The sequence below is a fragment of the Phaethon aethereus genome (genome assembly GCF_964289735.1).
Source record: "Phaethon aethereus genome assembly, chromosome: 26".
Lineage (NCBI taxonomy): Eukaryota > Metazoa > Chordata > Aves > Phaethontiformes > Phaethontidae > Phaethon > Phaethon aethereus.
In genome coordinates this window covers 5,678,658-5,694,098 of record NC_138602.1, presented here as the reverse complement: position 1 = coordinate 5,694,098, position 15,441 = coordinate 5,678,658, and the positions used below count along the sequence as shown (strand labels likewise).

The 15,441-nt window shown below is 45.0% G+C and overlaps 1 protein-coding gene across 1 annotated transcript; it reads right to left on the bottom strand.

The window, feature by feature from the left end:
- Positions 1-471: 471 nt before the first annotated feature.
- On the bottom strand, positions 472-14,817 carry LOC309413675 (uncharacterized protein; the record flags this gene model as incomplete). Its single annotated transcript, XM_082010870.1, is given in 5 exon segments — positions 472-1,319; positions 4,964-6,164; positions 14,564-14,692; positions 14,695-14,790; positions 14,794-14,817. Coding segments are annotated over 5 exon segments (2,298 nt in total).
- Positions 14,818-15,441: the final 624 nt, after the last annotated feature.

The window sequence follows — 15,441 nt, the reverse complement described above, 5'->3', positions numbered from 1 at the left end:
TTTCATCATCCTCCCTCCATCCCAGAACTAACTCCTGTTACTTATCTTTTTAAGACAGGCTTATACTATAGAGTAAACGCTGTGTACAAGTGTCAGCTCCCTACATATGAGAGCAGCTTTAACTCCTAGCCAAGTTATTCAGCTACTGAGCCCTTTCCACGTTAACTATTTAATCATGTCATTAATAATACAGTAGAAAATTAACTTGTCTTGCAAATGTGAAACCTAAGATTCTCCTATTTATTTAACTTACTGAATTATCGATTCCAATAGAAAGAACTACAGAAGTTTCTCACTTAACCTGAAAGCTAAGGTGATGCAAATTTGTAGATGACTTATGTTCTAAGACTAAACTGAAGAGAAGGATGCTCTCCTCAACCTATACTAAATATTGCCACTTAAACCTTTCAAAGACTGCTTTCAAACATACTCCTATCAAAAAGTGGCACAGCAGAAACTAAATGGATACCTTTATTTCTTGGACTTCTTTACAGGTCCTTTGACTTGCTGGATAATAATTTTCAAGATCTTTTCCATTTTGGCTCTTGTCAGTGACTTTCTACAGTACCATATTTGGTCCCATATGGAGCACAGAGGCTTGGGAGCTAGATAAAGTGGATCGTAGTCATGAAGCATATCCAGTGGCCGCCTCTTAGCATACTCTTTATAATCTGTGACTGGACAGTTAACTGGATTGTCAGGCTTGGCAAAGAGCCGGGGACGCAACTGCCCTGTATTTACCTCTGCACTCAGATCGTCCCTCCACTCCAGGTACTCCAGCTCTCCCTCGTTCTTTTTTAGCACAAGCTGTCCCCAGTACAGATTGTGGCTCTGGCTGTGTGTACTTGCCCCAAACCCCCTAATGATATTTGTGAACATGAGGTGCAAAAAGCCCTGAGGGTGTGTCTTACTTAGAAGTCCCTTCTTACAAAGAGTTCCCACATCTTCATCTGTCAGGTTCTCCAAAATACTCCACTCCCCCTCTCTCTCTTTTTGAGATAGGTGCTGATGCTTTAGTTTCAAGGCTTCCTGAGATGCTCTGAATTCCAACCCTTTCACCACGCTGTACTCGTAGTTGTGATCCTTGAGGTATCTCTCTATGCTGCTCTGAAAGAAGTGCAAAGAACTGGCGGAAAAATCTGTGCCGTTCTGTTTCTTTGCAGAACTGTAGAACGAGGCCAGGTAATGATTGAGGTCTTCGGGTGGCAGCTTATAGATCTCACGTGTTTCTGAAGGGCAATGTAAAACCAGCCAGTCCTTGAAAATTTTTATATCACCAGCATTACGGTTTCTCTTTTTCTCCCACTTCTTCAACACATCTAAAAGATAAGACACAGCTTTGTGGACAGCAAGAGCTTACAAGGAGATCAGTGAAATATAAGGAGATGCAGAATAGTGTTCACCTTCCTTCTAAAAGTAATTCAGAGATTATGGGACTTTCACAAACCATCTCCTTTAAAGCTTTGGTTTAGGTTTGTGTCCTCAACAATCCAGCCAGCACCACCTGACAGCGCCAGCCTAGATGGGGAAAGGACTGCCTCCTTCCCCATTCTTTCTCACTTCGCTGGTGAATCTGCATACTGCCATGTAGGTAAACTTAAGGTATTCTTTCTTTTTGAATTATGTTTAAATGGGAGAGAACAAGTTCCTAATGAGATTTAATCGCTGAGTGTCACTGTGGGGTGCACATGGGGAAAGCATTGGCGCAAGTTCTATGTGCCTTCTCAGACAGCAATACAGGACTGGAGAGTGGAACCGTCACTGGTGGCCTGGCTTGACATTGAACTTCACCCTGGCTGGTTTTGGAGTTGACTCTCAGAGTGTGCTTGTAGGAACACACTCGTGGGACCAGCTGTGTAACCAGTGGCTGCAGTCCTGAGCCTGTGGTGCTGGCTATGAAGCCCAAGCAACCCCAAATGGACTTGATATACTTTAATCAATTTGCACCTACTCTGGCATATATTTTATGGTGACTGCAGGAGCCACACTCTGCTCTGTTAGATGGGAGCTGGCCTGTATGTGGATCTTGTGGTCTGCCTCAGGACTAAGTAGCATCCATTTCCTATGTTCAAAGTGTTGTACAAGGCATTATGCAAAATATATTTCAAAGCGTTCACCTTTACAAAAAGATCTCCAGAGCAAGAGACCTCTCACTGTGAAATAAAAACATTAACCAAAAGTTAGGGTTGTATAGCAAGGAAGAACAAAAAGATTAGCACAGGTGTATTATTTTTTAAAAGGATTGCCAAGATTCCAGTTGGGTTCTCTCTCAAGTTGCTATGGCAATACCACATCTACCTAGCTTGATGTAGCATGAGAAATTAATTCTTTGGATTGCTGAAAAGCTCCATCTGCTTGCCTGTGACTTTTCCAGGGCTGTAGAGGGGTATCGTTATAGACCCAACATCTAGAGATTTCCCTTCTTGCACCAAGTTATTTTGTACATGCTTAGCTATTATCTTAAAATGCTGTGGCCGGACTGAGGTGGAGTCTACTGATCCCTGTGCTGCTGTTTTGGGTTTTTTGCCTGTTTTGTTACTGATCTATGTGAAGAGATGAATGGGCTGTAAATCAATACATGCAGAGGCCTTGCTTGAGCCATAAGCCATTTATCTTGGCAGAAACGGCTACTGCACAGACACTCCCAGATGACTTCCTGGTCCCTTCTGATGCTATATGTTGTCAGTTACAAAAATAGTCAAATAATGTTCACAAACAACTGTGCCAGTTTGTGGGGTTGTGGCTCCATAAGGAATATGAATGTCTGTAACCCCAAGTCTATTCAGGAATACTGACAGTGCTTTAAGTGTAGACCCATTGTGCTACAGACAAACCCCAAAATACTGCTTCAGTAATCTCTCTCCTTTCGAAGGATGCTGTCTAGTCTCCTGCTCTGCAGAAACCTGCAGTTGGCTGTTGTTCTTTAATGTTATGGCTAGTTGAGATAGGTCATTATTTCAGCAGAGAAATACATATAAATGTCTGGTGCAGTGGGACAGGTATTTGGGGTGGGATGGGGGGCAACGTAGTTACAGCCCTGCCCTGCAGCTAGAGGGTTTTGGAGACACGGTCAGTCGGGAAGCATCCCGTGTGGACACAGGGCAGCGCCGCGGCAGCTCTGCCATGGACAAGGTGCCTGGCGTGCCACAGACAAGGCTGTCGGGCTGGACTGTGACTGTGGGAAGAGAACAGGTTTCGGGAAATATGACGAGCTGAGGTGCTTGAGCGTGTCCAAAGAAGGGCAACGAAGCTGGTGAGAGGTCTGGAGCACAAGTCTTATGGGGAGCAGCTGAGGGAACTGGGGTTGTTTAGTCTGGAGAAGAGGAGGCTGAGGGGAGCCCTCATCGCTCTCTACAACTACCTGAAAGGGGGTTGTGGTGAGGTGGGTGTTGGTCTCTTCTCCCAACTAACTAGTGATAGGATGAGAGGAAATGGCCTCAAGTTGTGTCAGGGGAGGTTTAGATTGGATAGTGGGAAAAATTTCTTCACCGAGAGGGTGGTCAAGCATTGGAACAGGCTGCCCAGGGAGGTGGTGGAGTCACCATCTCTGGAAGTGTTCAAAAAACGTGTGGATGTGGCGCTTCAGGACATGGTTTAGGGGACATGGTGGCGCTGGATTAATGGTTGGGCTTGATGATCTTGAAGTTCCTTCCCAACCTTAGTGATTCTGTGACATGGGATTCCCGTACTGAGCACGTGGAAGTGAGACACGTGCTGTCGGGGGCTTCTTCTCGGTTAGACGGAGCCAAGGCATTAAGCCACTGGGTGGAAAAGAGATACTCTTGCTCTTTGAATTAAGTTTTGAAAATTTGCCTCAATGTTTACACCTTGATACTAGTAGACAAAAACATAAACTGACTAGACAGCAGTTTACTTAGAATTAATGTGAAACAGCACCTACAGGCACTGAAATCATTATAGATGCTAATTTTGTGGCTTTACTATAACATCTTTAAAAACCTGGACATTTGCATTTTATTTGAGGTGTTTAATCATAATGTACCTGACATTAAGGCTCCAGTGTATTATACACAACTACCCTAAAATATGATAATTTGTTAAATGAATGAAATCGATTTCATTGATGGCTTCCCCACTACTTGCAAAAGACTAGCATAATTTTGATAATGTCCACACACTCTGTCGCTTGTTCCTTGTGCAGACAGTGTCTGTCTTACAGCAGGATTAAAATAGCTGCAAGCTAGGCTTCTAAAATCTTTGTCAAACAGCATATTCTTATGATGCGGAATCATTTAAAATATGCTCTGCACGTGGCTTGACCTTGGTATTGAAAGTTCCCTGGTAAGCAGTGTTATCTTGCAAGTTAAAGTTTAAGCAATTGTAACTCTACCCACTCTGGTAGGATTCCAAGGACAGTACGTATGAAAATCTTAAAATTCTTAAAAGTACTACAGCAGTTTGTTTGGCTTATGTAATTTAATATGCAGGATTGAAACTTTGCTCCCATTGCAATCTCTGGGATTTTTGCCATTGACTTTGGTGCAGTCAGAGTTTCAGCCACAATTTCTCTGTTTCCCTGCTTTAAGAAGTTACTTCCTCTTGTCGTCTTCTCTTGAGACCTGAGTTCCCATCTCTGGCTCCCGTTTCTCACAGGGACTCTCTCTTAACTACAGCCAACATAATATGTGGTGATACTAAGTAAAATGAAAACACAAAGTATTCAAACTGGGTAGTTAAGGCTGGGCCACAGCCAAATACGCATTTGGGTACCTTAGTGAATGGCATTATCTACTCAAGTGCTGATTGCTTAAGGTAGGAACATTTTTAGTCCCTTCTAGTAAAAACAGTGTGCCCCAAATCACAGACATTTACTTAAGTGCTACAATACAGATTTTGGCAGCTATATGAACTCGCCTTCCTTTAATATTTTGGGAAAGTGATTAATAGAACGCCCCCACACACCCACAAGCCCTTCCAGGAATAAAACTCCAGATTCTCTTACTTTTGTTTGAAGATGCAGGTGGATGGTCTGCATTCTTGCTCTCTGGACTCAGTAAGGCTGAAAGAAGAGGTGCGTGCCCAGATCCCGATGGTTCACTCCCCTTAGTAGGGTTTTCAGTAACGATCCCAGTTAAGCCTATTCCTGGTGTGCCATGCTTAGGAGGACTCAGCTGGATTTGCTGCTGGACATCTACAGTGGCTTCAAACTCAAAGAATGTTACAGAAGCAGGTGACTCAAGTTGGGCCTTTGCTTCAATGTTGGAGACAGGAACAGATTTTAAATGTTCTTTTGGTATTGCTGACCCAGAGGAATTTCTTGCTTTAGAAGCTTCAGTTATGAACCCTGCAGGATTAAGAGGACCCAACCTCAAGAAGCTGCTGTCCAGGCTCTCTTGATTGCTGACGGGGGATTTTAGAATGCAGGCAAGAGTTAGGGGTGGTTTTCCTGTGGGGGCAAAGCCAGATGTTTGGGTGGCTGTTGGCTTGTTAAGTGTGATCTTCTGACTGCGACACATTTGCAGATCTACCTCAGCAGTTACACCTTCAATTGGTGATTCTGACAGAATATTCCGGTAGATTCTGTCTCCTTGGTTGTCTTCATCTGATATACACTGTTCTTCATCAGAGATGATTTGTAGATCTTCGTTGCTTTCTAGCTTCACCTTATGTCTGTCAGTTTTGACTTCATCACCAGATATTGACAAATGCTGCTCTGCTGCAAAGCATGATTTCATGGATTTGCTATTTCTTTTATTTTCTCTAGGTGATGGTTTATTATGTATTATGTAGACTGTGTCATCTTTCTGCTGAGTGACCGCTGGAGATCTGCTACATGACCCTGTGTTAACAGCATCTGCTTTAGCCCTCTCAAAAGATGGGGTCATCCTGAACCTCTTTTCATCTAAATCAGCTTCCCTTGATGAAGCCTCAGAAGATACTAACCTCTTTCTCTTTTCGGCAGCTTCATTCTCTTCTCTGCTTCCTATGTGTAATTTTCCACACTGCCAGCGATACGCATGTCCAACTCCACACATCCACAGAACAGAATTGCCCTTGCTAGGATGACCCATGTTCTGCACAATTTCCAGGGCTGGGATTTGATTGCATATGGTCCCATGAGTGTGTGCCCAGGTCACAAGATTGGAGAGATCCATGTGAAGTGAACTGGCATCACTGCACCTTCTATCACCAACGCTCTCATTCTGTAAAAACGTGTTGGAGATAACTTAAGTGAAAGAGGATGTGCGTAAAATAGCAGCCCTGGGGACTGTTTCTAGCCCTATCTCCATAGTGCAATAACTGTAGATCAGTGATTCCTCCCATGATTCTTTTTAAAAAGCAATTTGTTCATTCTTTAAAATTCAAATAATAAAATTCAAATAAATAAATTTGTCCACTTTGAAGACCTGGAGGGTAGTTTGTGGGCGTGGTCCTAGAATGATGAATTTATAAATGATATAATGAATAAGTGATATAATTTACACATACCTATGGGCTCTGAGTCCTGATCAAGTAGCTCAACTTAAGAATTTATCATACCTCAGCTGAGCTACAGCAGCTGTTCATGTGCGTGTTCTATACCCACAGCACAACTGAGATTAACAGTCTCACTGAACCACCACAGCTCGGCTAACAGAAGGGTAACTTGCTGAAGTGTAGCACTCTGTTTGCAAGTCCGAGTCCTGTGATCCAAGCAAGCTTGTACCCATGGACAATTCCCTATGTGCTTATGGAAAATAACAAGGGAAAGTGTCAGGAATCAGCTTCTCGGTCTCCCACCTCCCCATGGCCAACAGGGCTGACACTGTCAAAATGATAGCACTGTTTGGCTCAAAGGGAAATTAGATCTATGAAGAAGTGGTTTGTGGGATGCTTTTCAGAAACTAGAAAATGGACCTTGCATACACATATCTAAAACTTGTTTTAAAAAAATCTTAAATTTTTAATGCTATACTTGATTGTGTTAGAAACAATTGTCTATGGTATCATTTATGCTATAAAAGAATACTCACCATGCTGCTGTTTTCTATTTCACTGAGCCTTCTCTCGGGTGGAGCTCACTAAGTGACTGTTTGGATATTCTTCCTTTCTCTCTCAGAACCTAAAATAATCATAATACGTGTGTGTCTATACGTGTGTGTGGACGTATATGTATTTAAAAAAAAAAATTGGCTAGCAGATGCAACTAAATTTTTTCAATGCTCAGTCCAAAATAAATGCTACTACAGAACATGTGCCTTCATTTAAGGTGAGCTCCCATCCAGCTTGAATGAACTATATATAGAAAGTTTGACTTGTGTAAATATTTGCAGGATTAGCCTCTACAGCATACCAATCAAAGCTGAAACAAAATATAAATATTGAAAATAGAATTTTAAAAAACAGACTCTGCGAGATGTTCCTTTCAGCGCTGACACTTTGAACACAGGCTGTGGTTAGCAATCTTCTCCAAATAGAGTAAACTGCAGAAACAGAAGTACCAGAAATAGTGAAGCTAGTTCAGATTCTGACATTATCTGACTTTTTAAATAGTAAAAAGAAGAGGAAGTTCCCCAACTAAAGAGTTATTTGCATATGTAACTCATATTTACTAGAGATCAAATCTGAAATTCTCCCATATGTTCTGCGTAGTAGTCTAGAAAGTTGTCATCATTTCTGTGTAACAGGCTGGAGAAAAACAACCGGTCACATAACTTATTGTCACCATACACATTGTGAGAGAGCCAAGCAGCCTTATGATGCTATGTGACTGATACCACATGCTTTAAGAGTTCATATGGGCAGTCTTTGCTCCAGGTATCTTAGCCTATTATTAATTAAAAGCTTTGCATTTAGTGGTGGTACTTTGCATTTAGTGCCAGACTGAAAATACTGGACACAGGAATCTTGTCTAAACTGGTTCTTTGAGCAGCTCTGGCCTAAATGTGACACAGCTTTGTGGTGAGAACAGGCCCTTGCTAGCTTTGAAGGTGAGCACGCACGTGCAGACAGCCAGCACACTGCGAGCACACATCCTCACCAGGTACATGAGCTCGAGCCTCCAGGCCTCCTGCTCCGCACGCTCCTATTCTCAGAGCAAGCTGTGGAAGATGGGAGATGCCTATCCCGGCTGACAGATGTAGGGCTGCTCTGTAATCTGTGAATGTGGTGTTTGTCTACAGGGATTTATTTCAGGAGTATGCTAGTTAAACTGAGGGAAAGCCTGTCAGTGCACAGGCAAGAAACTGCCGTACTGCAGAAGCCCTGTTGTGTGCCAGCATCCGAGGCAGAGGCTGCGCCCGCTGCCTTTAGTGCTTACCTCCACCGGCCATGCTTGCTGGCCCCGCGTGAGGTGGCAGGGCGAGGAGGGACCTGGTGAGGCTGAGGAGCCCTGCCTGGAGGAAGGGAAGTGAGAGAGTGACTGCTCGGGCTTCCCAGGGGTGGCCGCCAGCTCCGTGCGCAGGGTGAAGCGTGGCAGCTGCTGTGGGGCTTGGCCAGCATCTGTGACATGAGGTGGGGATGTAGAAACCATGTGGTGGAAGGCCTTTACCCTCTCCAGCCTGGCACCAGGGTGGGATCACCTGGGGTCCCCCAAGCTGCCTGCCCTAACCCAAAGCCCCTGACTGCCAGCAGGGCCAGCCTGAGGCTGAGGGGTACCTGAAGGAGCCTGGCTGGCTGTGGGTGGGGGCGGCTGCCTGCCCCTTTCCATACCTCCATCCTCACCATCTGGCAGCAGAGGCTCCCAGAGCAGGGTTGAGACCAACCAAGCCCAAACAAGACCCAGTGATGGTGAAAATGCCGCTTGGCCCAGCTCCCGCACTGAGGAGGAGCCCTCTGGAAGGGTGTTCACACGTGCCCTGAGCTCTCAGCTCCAAACCTGCAGGAACCGAGGGGCAGCAGAGTCCCTGGCCAGGCACTTACCCACCTGCTTAATTTTCAGTGAATGCTTTGACCTGCTGATGCCAAAGCTAAACGTGCTTTGCTGGATGCGAAGCCTAAGTGAGCAAGCATGCAAAATCTCTGGGTAAAAGTTTAATTGTTCCAAGCAGGAAGGGGAAAAAACAAAAAGCCATGGAAGCAGCGTGGGCTTCCAAGCTGCCCAGCACCAGGGAGCCTGTCTGTGGCCGGAGCGAGGCGGGGGTAATGACTACAATGACAAACACCCTCAGACAATTAACGAGTGTTTGGTAGGTAGGCAAAGCTCAACCCAAAGAGGAAAGGAAACAAACAAAAGCAAAGCATATGAGAAAAGCCCTCTCTAACCTCAGGAGACAGGTCAGGGAACTAAATGTTCCTTTCAAAGAGAAAAGCACAGGTCAAATCTCTTGCAGCACATCAGTTGCACTTCCCGATGGGGAACCAACAGTAGGCATCGGAACCACTCTCGTTTTGGGGGCGAAACTGCCGCATGGCAGCACAGCTCTGGACGGCCCTTCTGCATTTACGTTAGTATCAATCCATATGTTCCTTCTTATGGCTTTCTAATGATAGCATGGATAATTTTAGAATGCTTTGCTGTTTGCATATGCTAGCTTGTGAAACATGCAGAGCTAGGATTTTCAAAGTACTTTCTAACTGAAATCTGCTGCTTGCTTTAAACAAAAAACAGACCAAAAAACCCTGTTTTAAAGCAGCAAATGCATTTTGAGCTCTTGACTTCTGTTAATCTAGGCATTGTGTAGGACCCACTGCCAGCGTGATCTCACTCCTAATGAATCTTAGAAAACAGGGTTGGAAGTCACCTCAAATGGCCATTTTAGCTGTCCTCATTCCTCAAAGAACAATGAGCTCTGCCCAAACTTCTCCTCAGAGGTGTTCGTTTAACCTGTCTTCAAACTTTCCAAGGAGAGTGAAGTCACAACCTGGGCCTCAGAAAGCTGAATGTAAACTTATGGGAGAACCTTTTTACCCCTTCTGAAATCAAGAGAGAGTTTTATGTTCAAGTTCAACCTGTGGAATTCCTCCCTAAAGGGCTGCGCTGCTTGGACAAACTAAAAGGAACTTTCACTCCAATAATTTGGTGCTTACAGTTAGTGTGGGAAAAGGTAATAGAAACGGAAGCTCTGCATGGTCATACGGCCATGAAATTACTGACTTGGCAGATGAACATCTTGATTTCTATCACAGGCATCTTTAAATGGAATGCTTTTATCTCTCCTTATCTCCAAGCACATGTCTTCCTTTTCCTGATATCTTTGAAAAAAGCGCCTTTTTTCTCTAGATACTTAGCTCCAAATAAAGGCTCTGGTAATCATCTAAGGATACTTCTTCAGCCCACTCCTGCTCTCATATTTACATCAGTTGAAAGTACCTCCAAAGAAACTGTGAAGTGGAATGAGTCTGAATTTACAGTTACAAATGAGCGGAAAAAAATTAAGTATGTATTTACCCACGAAGGCTGAACTGACATACTTCTCATCTCTTCAATTACAAAAATCCATCTTGATCGTTGCCACAATTTTTACCTGCTTCCAACAAAACCAGGACCCCTGTGGAGGAGGGTTCTGGGGTTGGGGTTTGGGGGTTGAGTTCTGTTTTGAAACCTTGTGTCTGGTTCAGTATCTGCATGGCTGTGAGTGATGCAGTGTTTTAATTATCTTTCCAGGAGAGGCTCCCATCTGATAATGGCCACTGTGTATGCAGGACCCACACCTTTATGCAGAAAAACAGGACATTCCAAAGCTGTACGGTAAATGTTTTCTTTTATTTTTTTTTAACCCATAGGGAATTTAGTGCACTAATATAACCTATAGTTAAGTGAATTCATGCTCACTAGAGGGGAAAAAAGTTTAAAAAAAATCTACAAGAATTTGCTTTCTCACGCATCTTATCTACATAGTAAGTTTTCAAAATGTCAGCGCTGTATATAGTTATTTTACCTCAGTATTCAAAAAAAGTGGCCAAGTAATTTCAAAGAAGTCTACAGCATTTCAGTGGAACTCTTAAGGCTGAGTAAAAGCATTGAAATGCTTACTCTGTTTTAAGACTTTCCTGTCTCTAGCCTTTGCGGGGGGGGAAACATACTCAGCACTTTCTGAAAATGATTCTCTTGTAAGGTCTGTCAAACACAGGTACCTGGAGCCACCTGGGAATGTAAACATCTACATCTTACACTCCTTACATTTCAGTGGGCTTTGTGCAGCATTATGGTATGCTGAAGGTTCTCTGAAATGCTCTGTGACACACACAGGCTTATGCAAGCAGGATAACTACAGAAAGACACTAATTGTAGAGGCACTGAAAGCCCTTTAACCACTTTGTTCCCGGCCCTCACCCTGTAATAGTCCTAGTTAAGTTTCTCTTAAGTCTTGTAACATCTACTTCACAGACTAGAAACCTGAGGCACGCACAAAGCAAGTAAATATGAGAGCTTTGGCTTTTCAGCTCCAGATAAGACAGTGCAGGAAACTGGAACGCTCCCAGCAGGAAAACAACAGGATACAGCGCACCAGTTCTTAAACTTGACTCCTGCCCCCTTCCCCCGGCATGGATTGTGTGCTCCTGCTCACTTGAGAAACACTTACTGGAGGCGGAGGGACACGGGACAGCTGTAAAATACACATCTAGGAGGGGGTGTACCACCAGAGAGCTGCCAGGAGTGGAGTGACAGACACTGACGGGGGATGTGTTGTCGGGGGCAGGAATGGGATGACGCTGTACTTAAACACATCTGGTTGCAAGACGGGAGTTGAGAGCGGAGCAGAAGTCGCTCATGGCTGCCAAAAATCATTGAGCTTGTCCCACCGCTTCTCAGCAAGGGCCTTTGGGGTGGATTAATCATTTCCCAGCACATCGTTTTTCCTGTTCTCTGCCATGTTTGTTTCTCTCCTCCCCCTCCCCTGTACAAGAGCCTGCTCAGCACCTCTTCAGCTGTCTTCCTGCTTCACCATGTCCTTCCACCAGTACCTCCTGCCTCACTTGCAGAAATGCAATTCCCAAGATACATTCTGTACTCGCTACAGGGCAGCATTCCTCCATTTTGAGAGATGCTCCCAGCAAGTAATATCCAGCATATCTGATGGAGGGCAGGGTCTAATTGCATGCACCAGCTCTGAGTGAGAGAGGAGAGACTGCTGTTAAATATTAGCCTACAGCACCACATTCCTTAAACAAGAGCGTTTTTGTTCAAAGAATTGGACACAATTTTTTTCATGAGTCCTAATTATCTCTTCTCTTGAGGGTCTGCGTTACAGAGCTGCTGTCCTTGTAACGTAACTGTGAGCTCTTAATCAAGTCTTCTTAAAGGAGCTAATAAAAGCTGCAGCCAAGCTGGCAAAGGATTGCCTGGTCCAACAAACAGTAATCAACCACTAAAAACAGCTGTAGTAAAGGAAAAAAAAAAAAATTTAAACCCATGAATTTCTATAAATAGGTCGTAGTACTTTATTTCCCCAGGAAGAAGTGGGAAAGCTGAAATAAGCAAAGGGCAAATCTGTTACTTGGGCAGAAAATGCAGCAACGTCAATAATCATCGTGTTGAGTTACCCTGTTACCGCTGCCATTTGCGAGCAGCTTCTCACTTAGGGTTAGTGCTGCCAGGGGAGACCGGGCCATTATTTTCCGTAAAAATTCTATGTGCAGGCTGTTTTACTTTTCCTGGGATTTTTTATTTTCAGTCCTGTCTACAGATGAGTAAATTGTATCAGCACAGAACTGTGAGAACTTCCTTTGTTCCCCAGCAGCCGTTTGTATTAAAATTACCTTCTTTCACTTAATTAATGGAAGAAGATGTCTGCCGGCAAGAAGGCACTTGTAGGAGCGTTTGCTACTTTTTTAATTGCTTCTCTCGCTATTTGCGGTATTTTTCATAAAGCACAAGCTTCACCAGTCATGGGATAACATCACCGTCTTCTACGAGAACGATTGCTTTTAATCCTCGCTGTTTCGTAGAGCTTGACGGCAACAGGCTCAAAAAACAGACGGGAATGATGTCAAACTTGGACGCTTTTCCCTTTGCTTTTTCCTACGGCCTGGCCCCGAGGGCTGCAGCTCGCCGCCCTCGGCTGTGGGAGCCGGCAGCCCGTCGCTCGGCCGGTCCCCGGCAGAGGGTGCTCGGCCCCCGGCCAGGCGCAGCTGCCCCGTCGGGCCCGCCGCCCGCGGCGCTTCCCGGGGGCCGGGCCCGCCGCCCTTCCCGGGGCCCGCGGCGTGCGCTCGCCGCCCCGCCTGCCCCCGGCCGGGCCTCGCCAAGGCCCTGCCGCCGCCCTGGCTGCCATGCCGAGCGAATACCGCCGTTAATGCCGGGGTCAGGGATCCTCTGACATCCGTGCGGGGTGACCGCACCATCCCGATGCACTTCCTTACTCCTGGCAAAGACCCTTGGCGCCCGGGGCTCCGGAGGAAGAAAACAGCAACGATTTCGCGCAAAGCTCTCAGCATAGACTTACTGACCTCTCAACATGCCACCTTGATAGGAAACTTGCTATCTTACTGCTAAAAATACAGCAGAAAAATGCTGACCAGTCAGGCTGCCTTAGCCAAGTGCAGAAACTGTTCCATCCCCAGTTCCTGGGGTGCAGGGATAAGGGTGTTACTGTATCTTTGGTTCTTTGGTTTTCTGTTCTGCTGATGGCTTTTTTTTTTATAACAAACAGCAAAATTAACATCCTGTTTGGGAGTTTGCTAAGGGGAAGCTGCAAATCTTACTTGTTTAATTTTATTGTTAAGGTGTTTGTTGCAGTTTTATATATTTCTGAGCAGCCTTTTAAAGTTTAACTAAAATTACAATGTGGCACACACCGTTTTTTTCTGCCATCTGCTAAACTGAAGTGAAATAATCAGTGCGGTAAGCTGGAGGACTTCTTATCCAAAGTTTCAACCACTGAACTGTGATTCGGGGCCTAGCATCCATTCTTCTTTGTCTGTTCTCAGCCAAAACACTCTTTCTGTTCTGCATCACGCATTACCTATCTGCAAACCAGAGGTAATGTATTACTTCATAACACACTCCGGATGAAGTGTGGTAGAAATTTGTTATTAAATAGTATTTGTGGAGAATCTGTGACTTGTAATTAGACATAATTGTTCACAATGAGACATAGTAACCTACTTTTTTACAATACAGAACAATTTTAATGACTGACACCTCAACTCATTCCCAGGCTTGAGGATTTCACCTTTTTGGAAGCACTTTAAATCCGTGATGACTCAGTCTGGGGGTGTATGTAGAAGTCAGTCTCACTAGCAACAGGCAAAGAGCTAGCTCTCATTTTCACATCTCAAGTGTTTATGAAGGTTTGCTGAGGATGTGATGGTAAATGGCTCTTGGAGGTAAATGAAGTAACTCTGTTGGTAAACAGGGACCTTTCAGAGGAGGGAAAGCTCCCTCTCTGTGGGATTACTTTTTACAATCTCCACTGGGGTCTCCCAGATACAGATGCCCACAGCTGGCACAGGGAGAACACAGGGGTGCGGTGCCCGTGTAAAAGAAAAGTGCTTGTCCTTCACAAAACACATCTTGCCATGCAGCACCCAAGCTTTTTGGCTGCAGGGAAATTCATTAGTTCATGATATCTGGCCATGTTGATAGGACATTTGGGAGCCTTGCGGGCTTCCCACCTTTGGCACCTTTGCTCCTCTTTAATTTTCTACTGTTTTTGTTTTGAAGTGCCACTCTCTCCCTTACCTCCTCCAAGGTCACGCAAGATGCTTCGGGAAGCTTCCCACAGAGCACAGCAGTCTGCAGAAGGACAAGAATCTCACCGGCACCTAGAGGACAGGGAAGCCTAGGAAATAAGGAAGAGAGACAAGGTATTAGTTATTTAGAAAAGTGATCTTAAAGCAACCTGAAGATCCCTTGTGTGGGATGGAAGCAATAAGCAAAAGGCTCTGCCCTGAGCGCTGAGTCTGCACTCAATTTTTATAGGTTCTGAATGGCATGCTTGAGGCAGGAGCTGGGATCTGCAGTATCTGGAGAAGCACCAGTAAGAGGCAGTGGCTCCCAGTTTCTGCCTCCCACTTCTTGAGTGCTGCATTCAGCAGGAGCTGAGAGCCTCACAGATGAAAAATACCCCAGATGGATGGCATCTTGCCTCTTGGAGAGGCAGCAAAACCCAGCATTGGCATACCTAGCCGCTAATTTGGAAAAGAAAAATACACTCTGGCATAGTATCCATAAGAGGTTGCCAACCCTTGTCCTACAGCAGTGATAACAGATGTTCCAAAGTGTGAGCAAGAGCAAACAATTAAGCCCACTCTACAGATTCAAGCAAAACTCGGGCCAACAGTGGGTTCAGATCTGGAGTGCTCTGCTAAAATTGCCCTGAGTCCACAAAAAGACACTTCTGAAAACACGCTTTGGAAACTTTCTCCAAGCCTGCACCACAAACCCAGCTGTCTCTTACTGGATCTTCCAGCAGGCACTCTCAGATGACTGAGGCATCAGTGAATGCTTCTTAGAAAATCACCTAGGCTGCTGGCTCCCCAAAGCCGAAATGGGTACCTCAAAATAGCTATCTGTGCATGGCCAAGCTCTTTGGAGCGCAGGCCTGGCTGTTAGAGGAC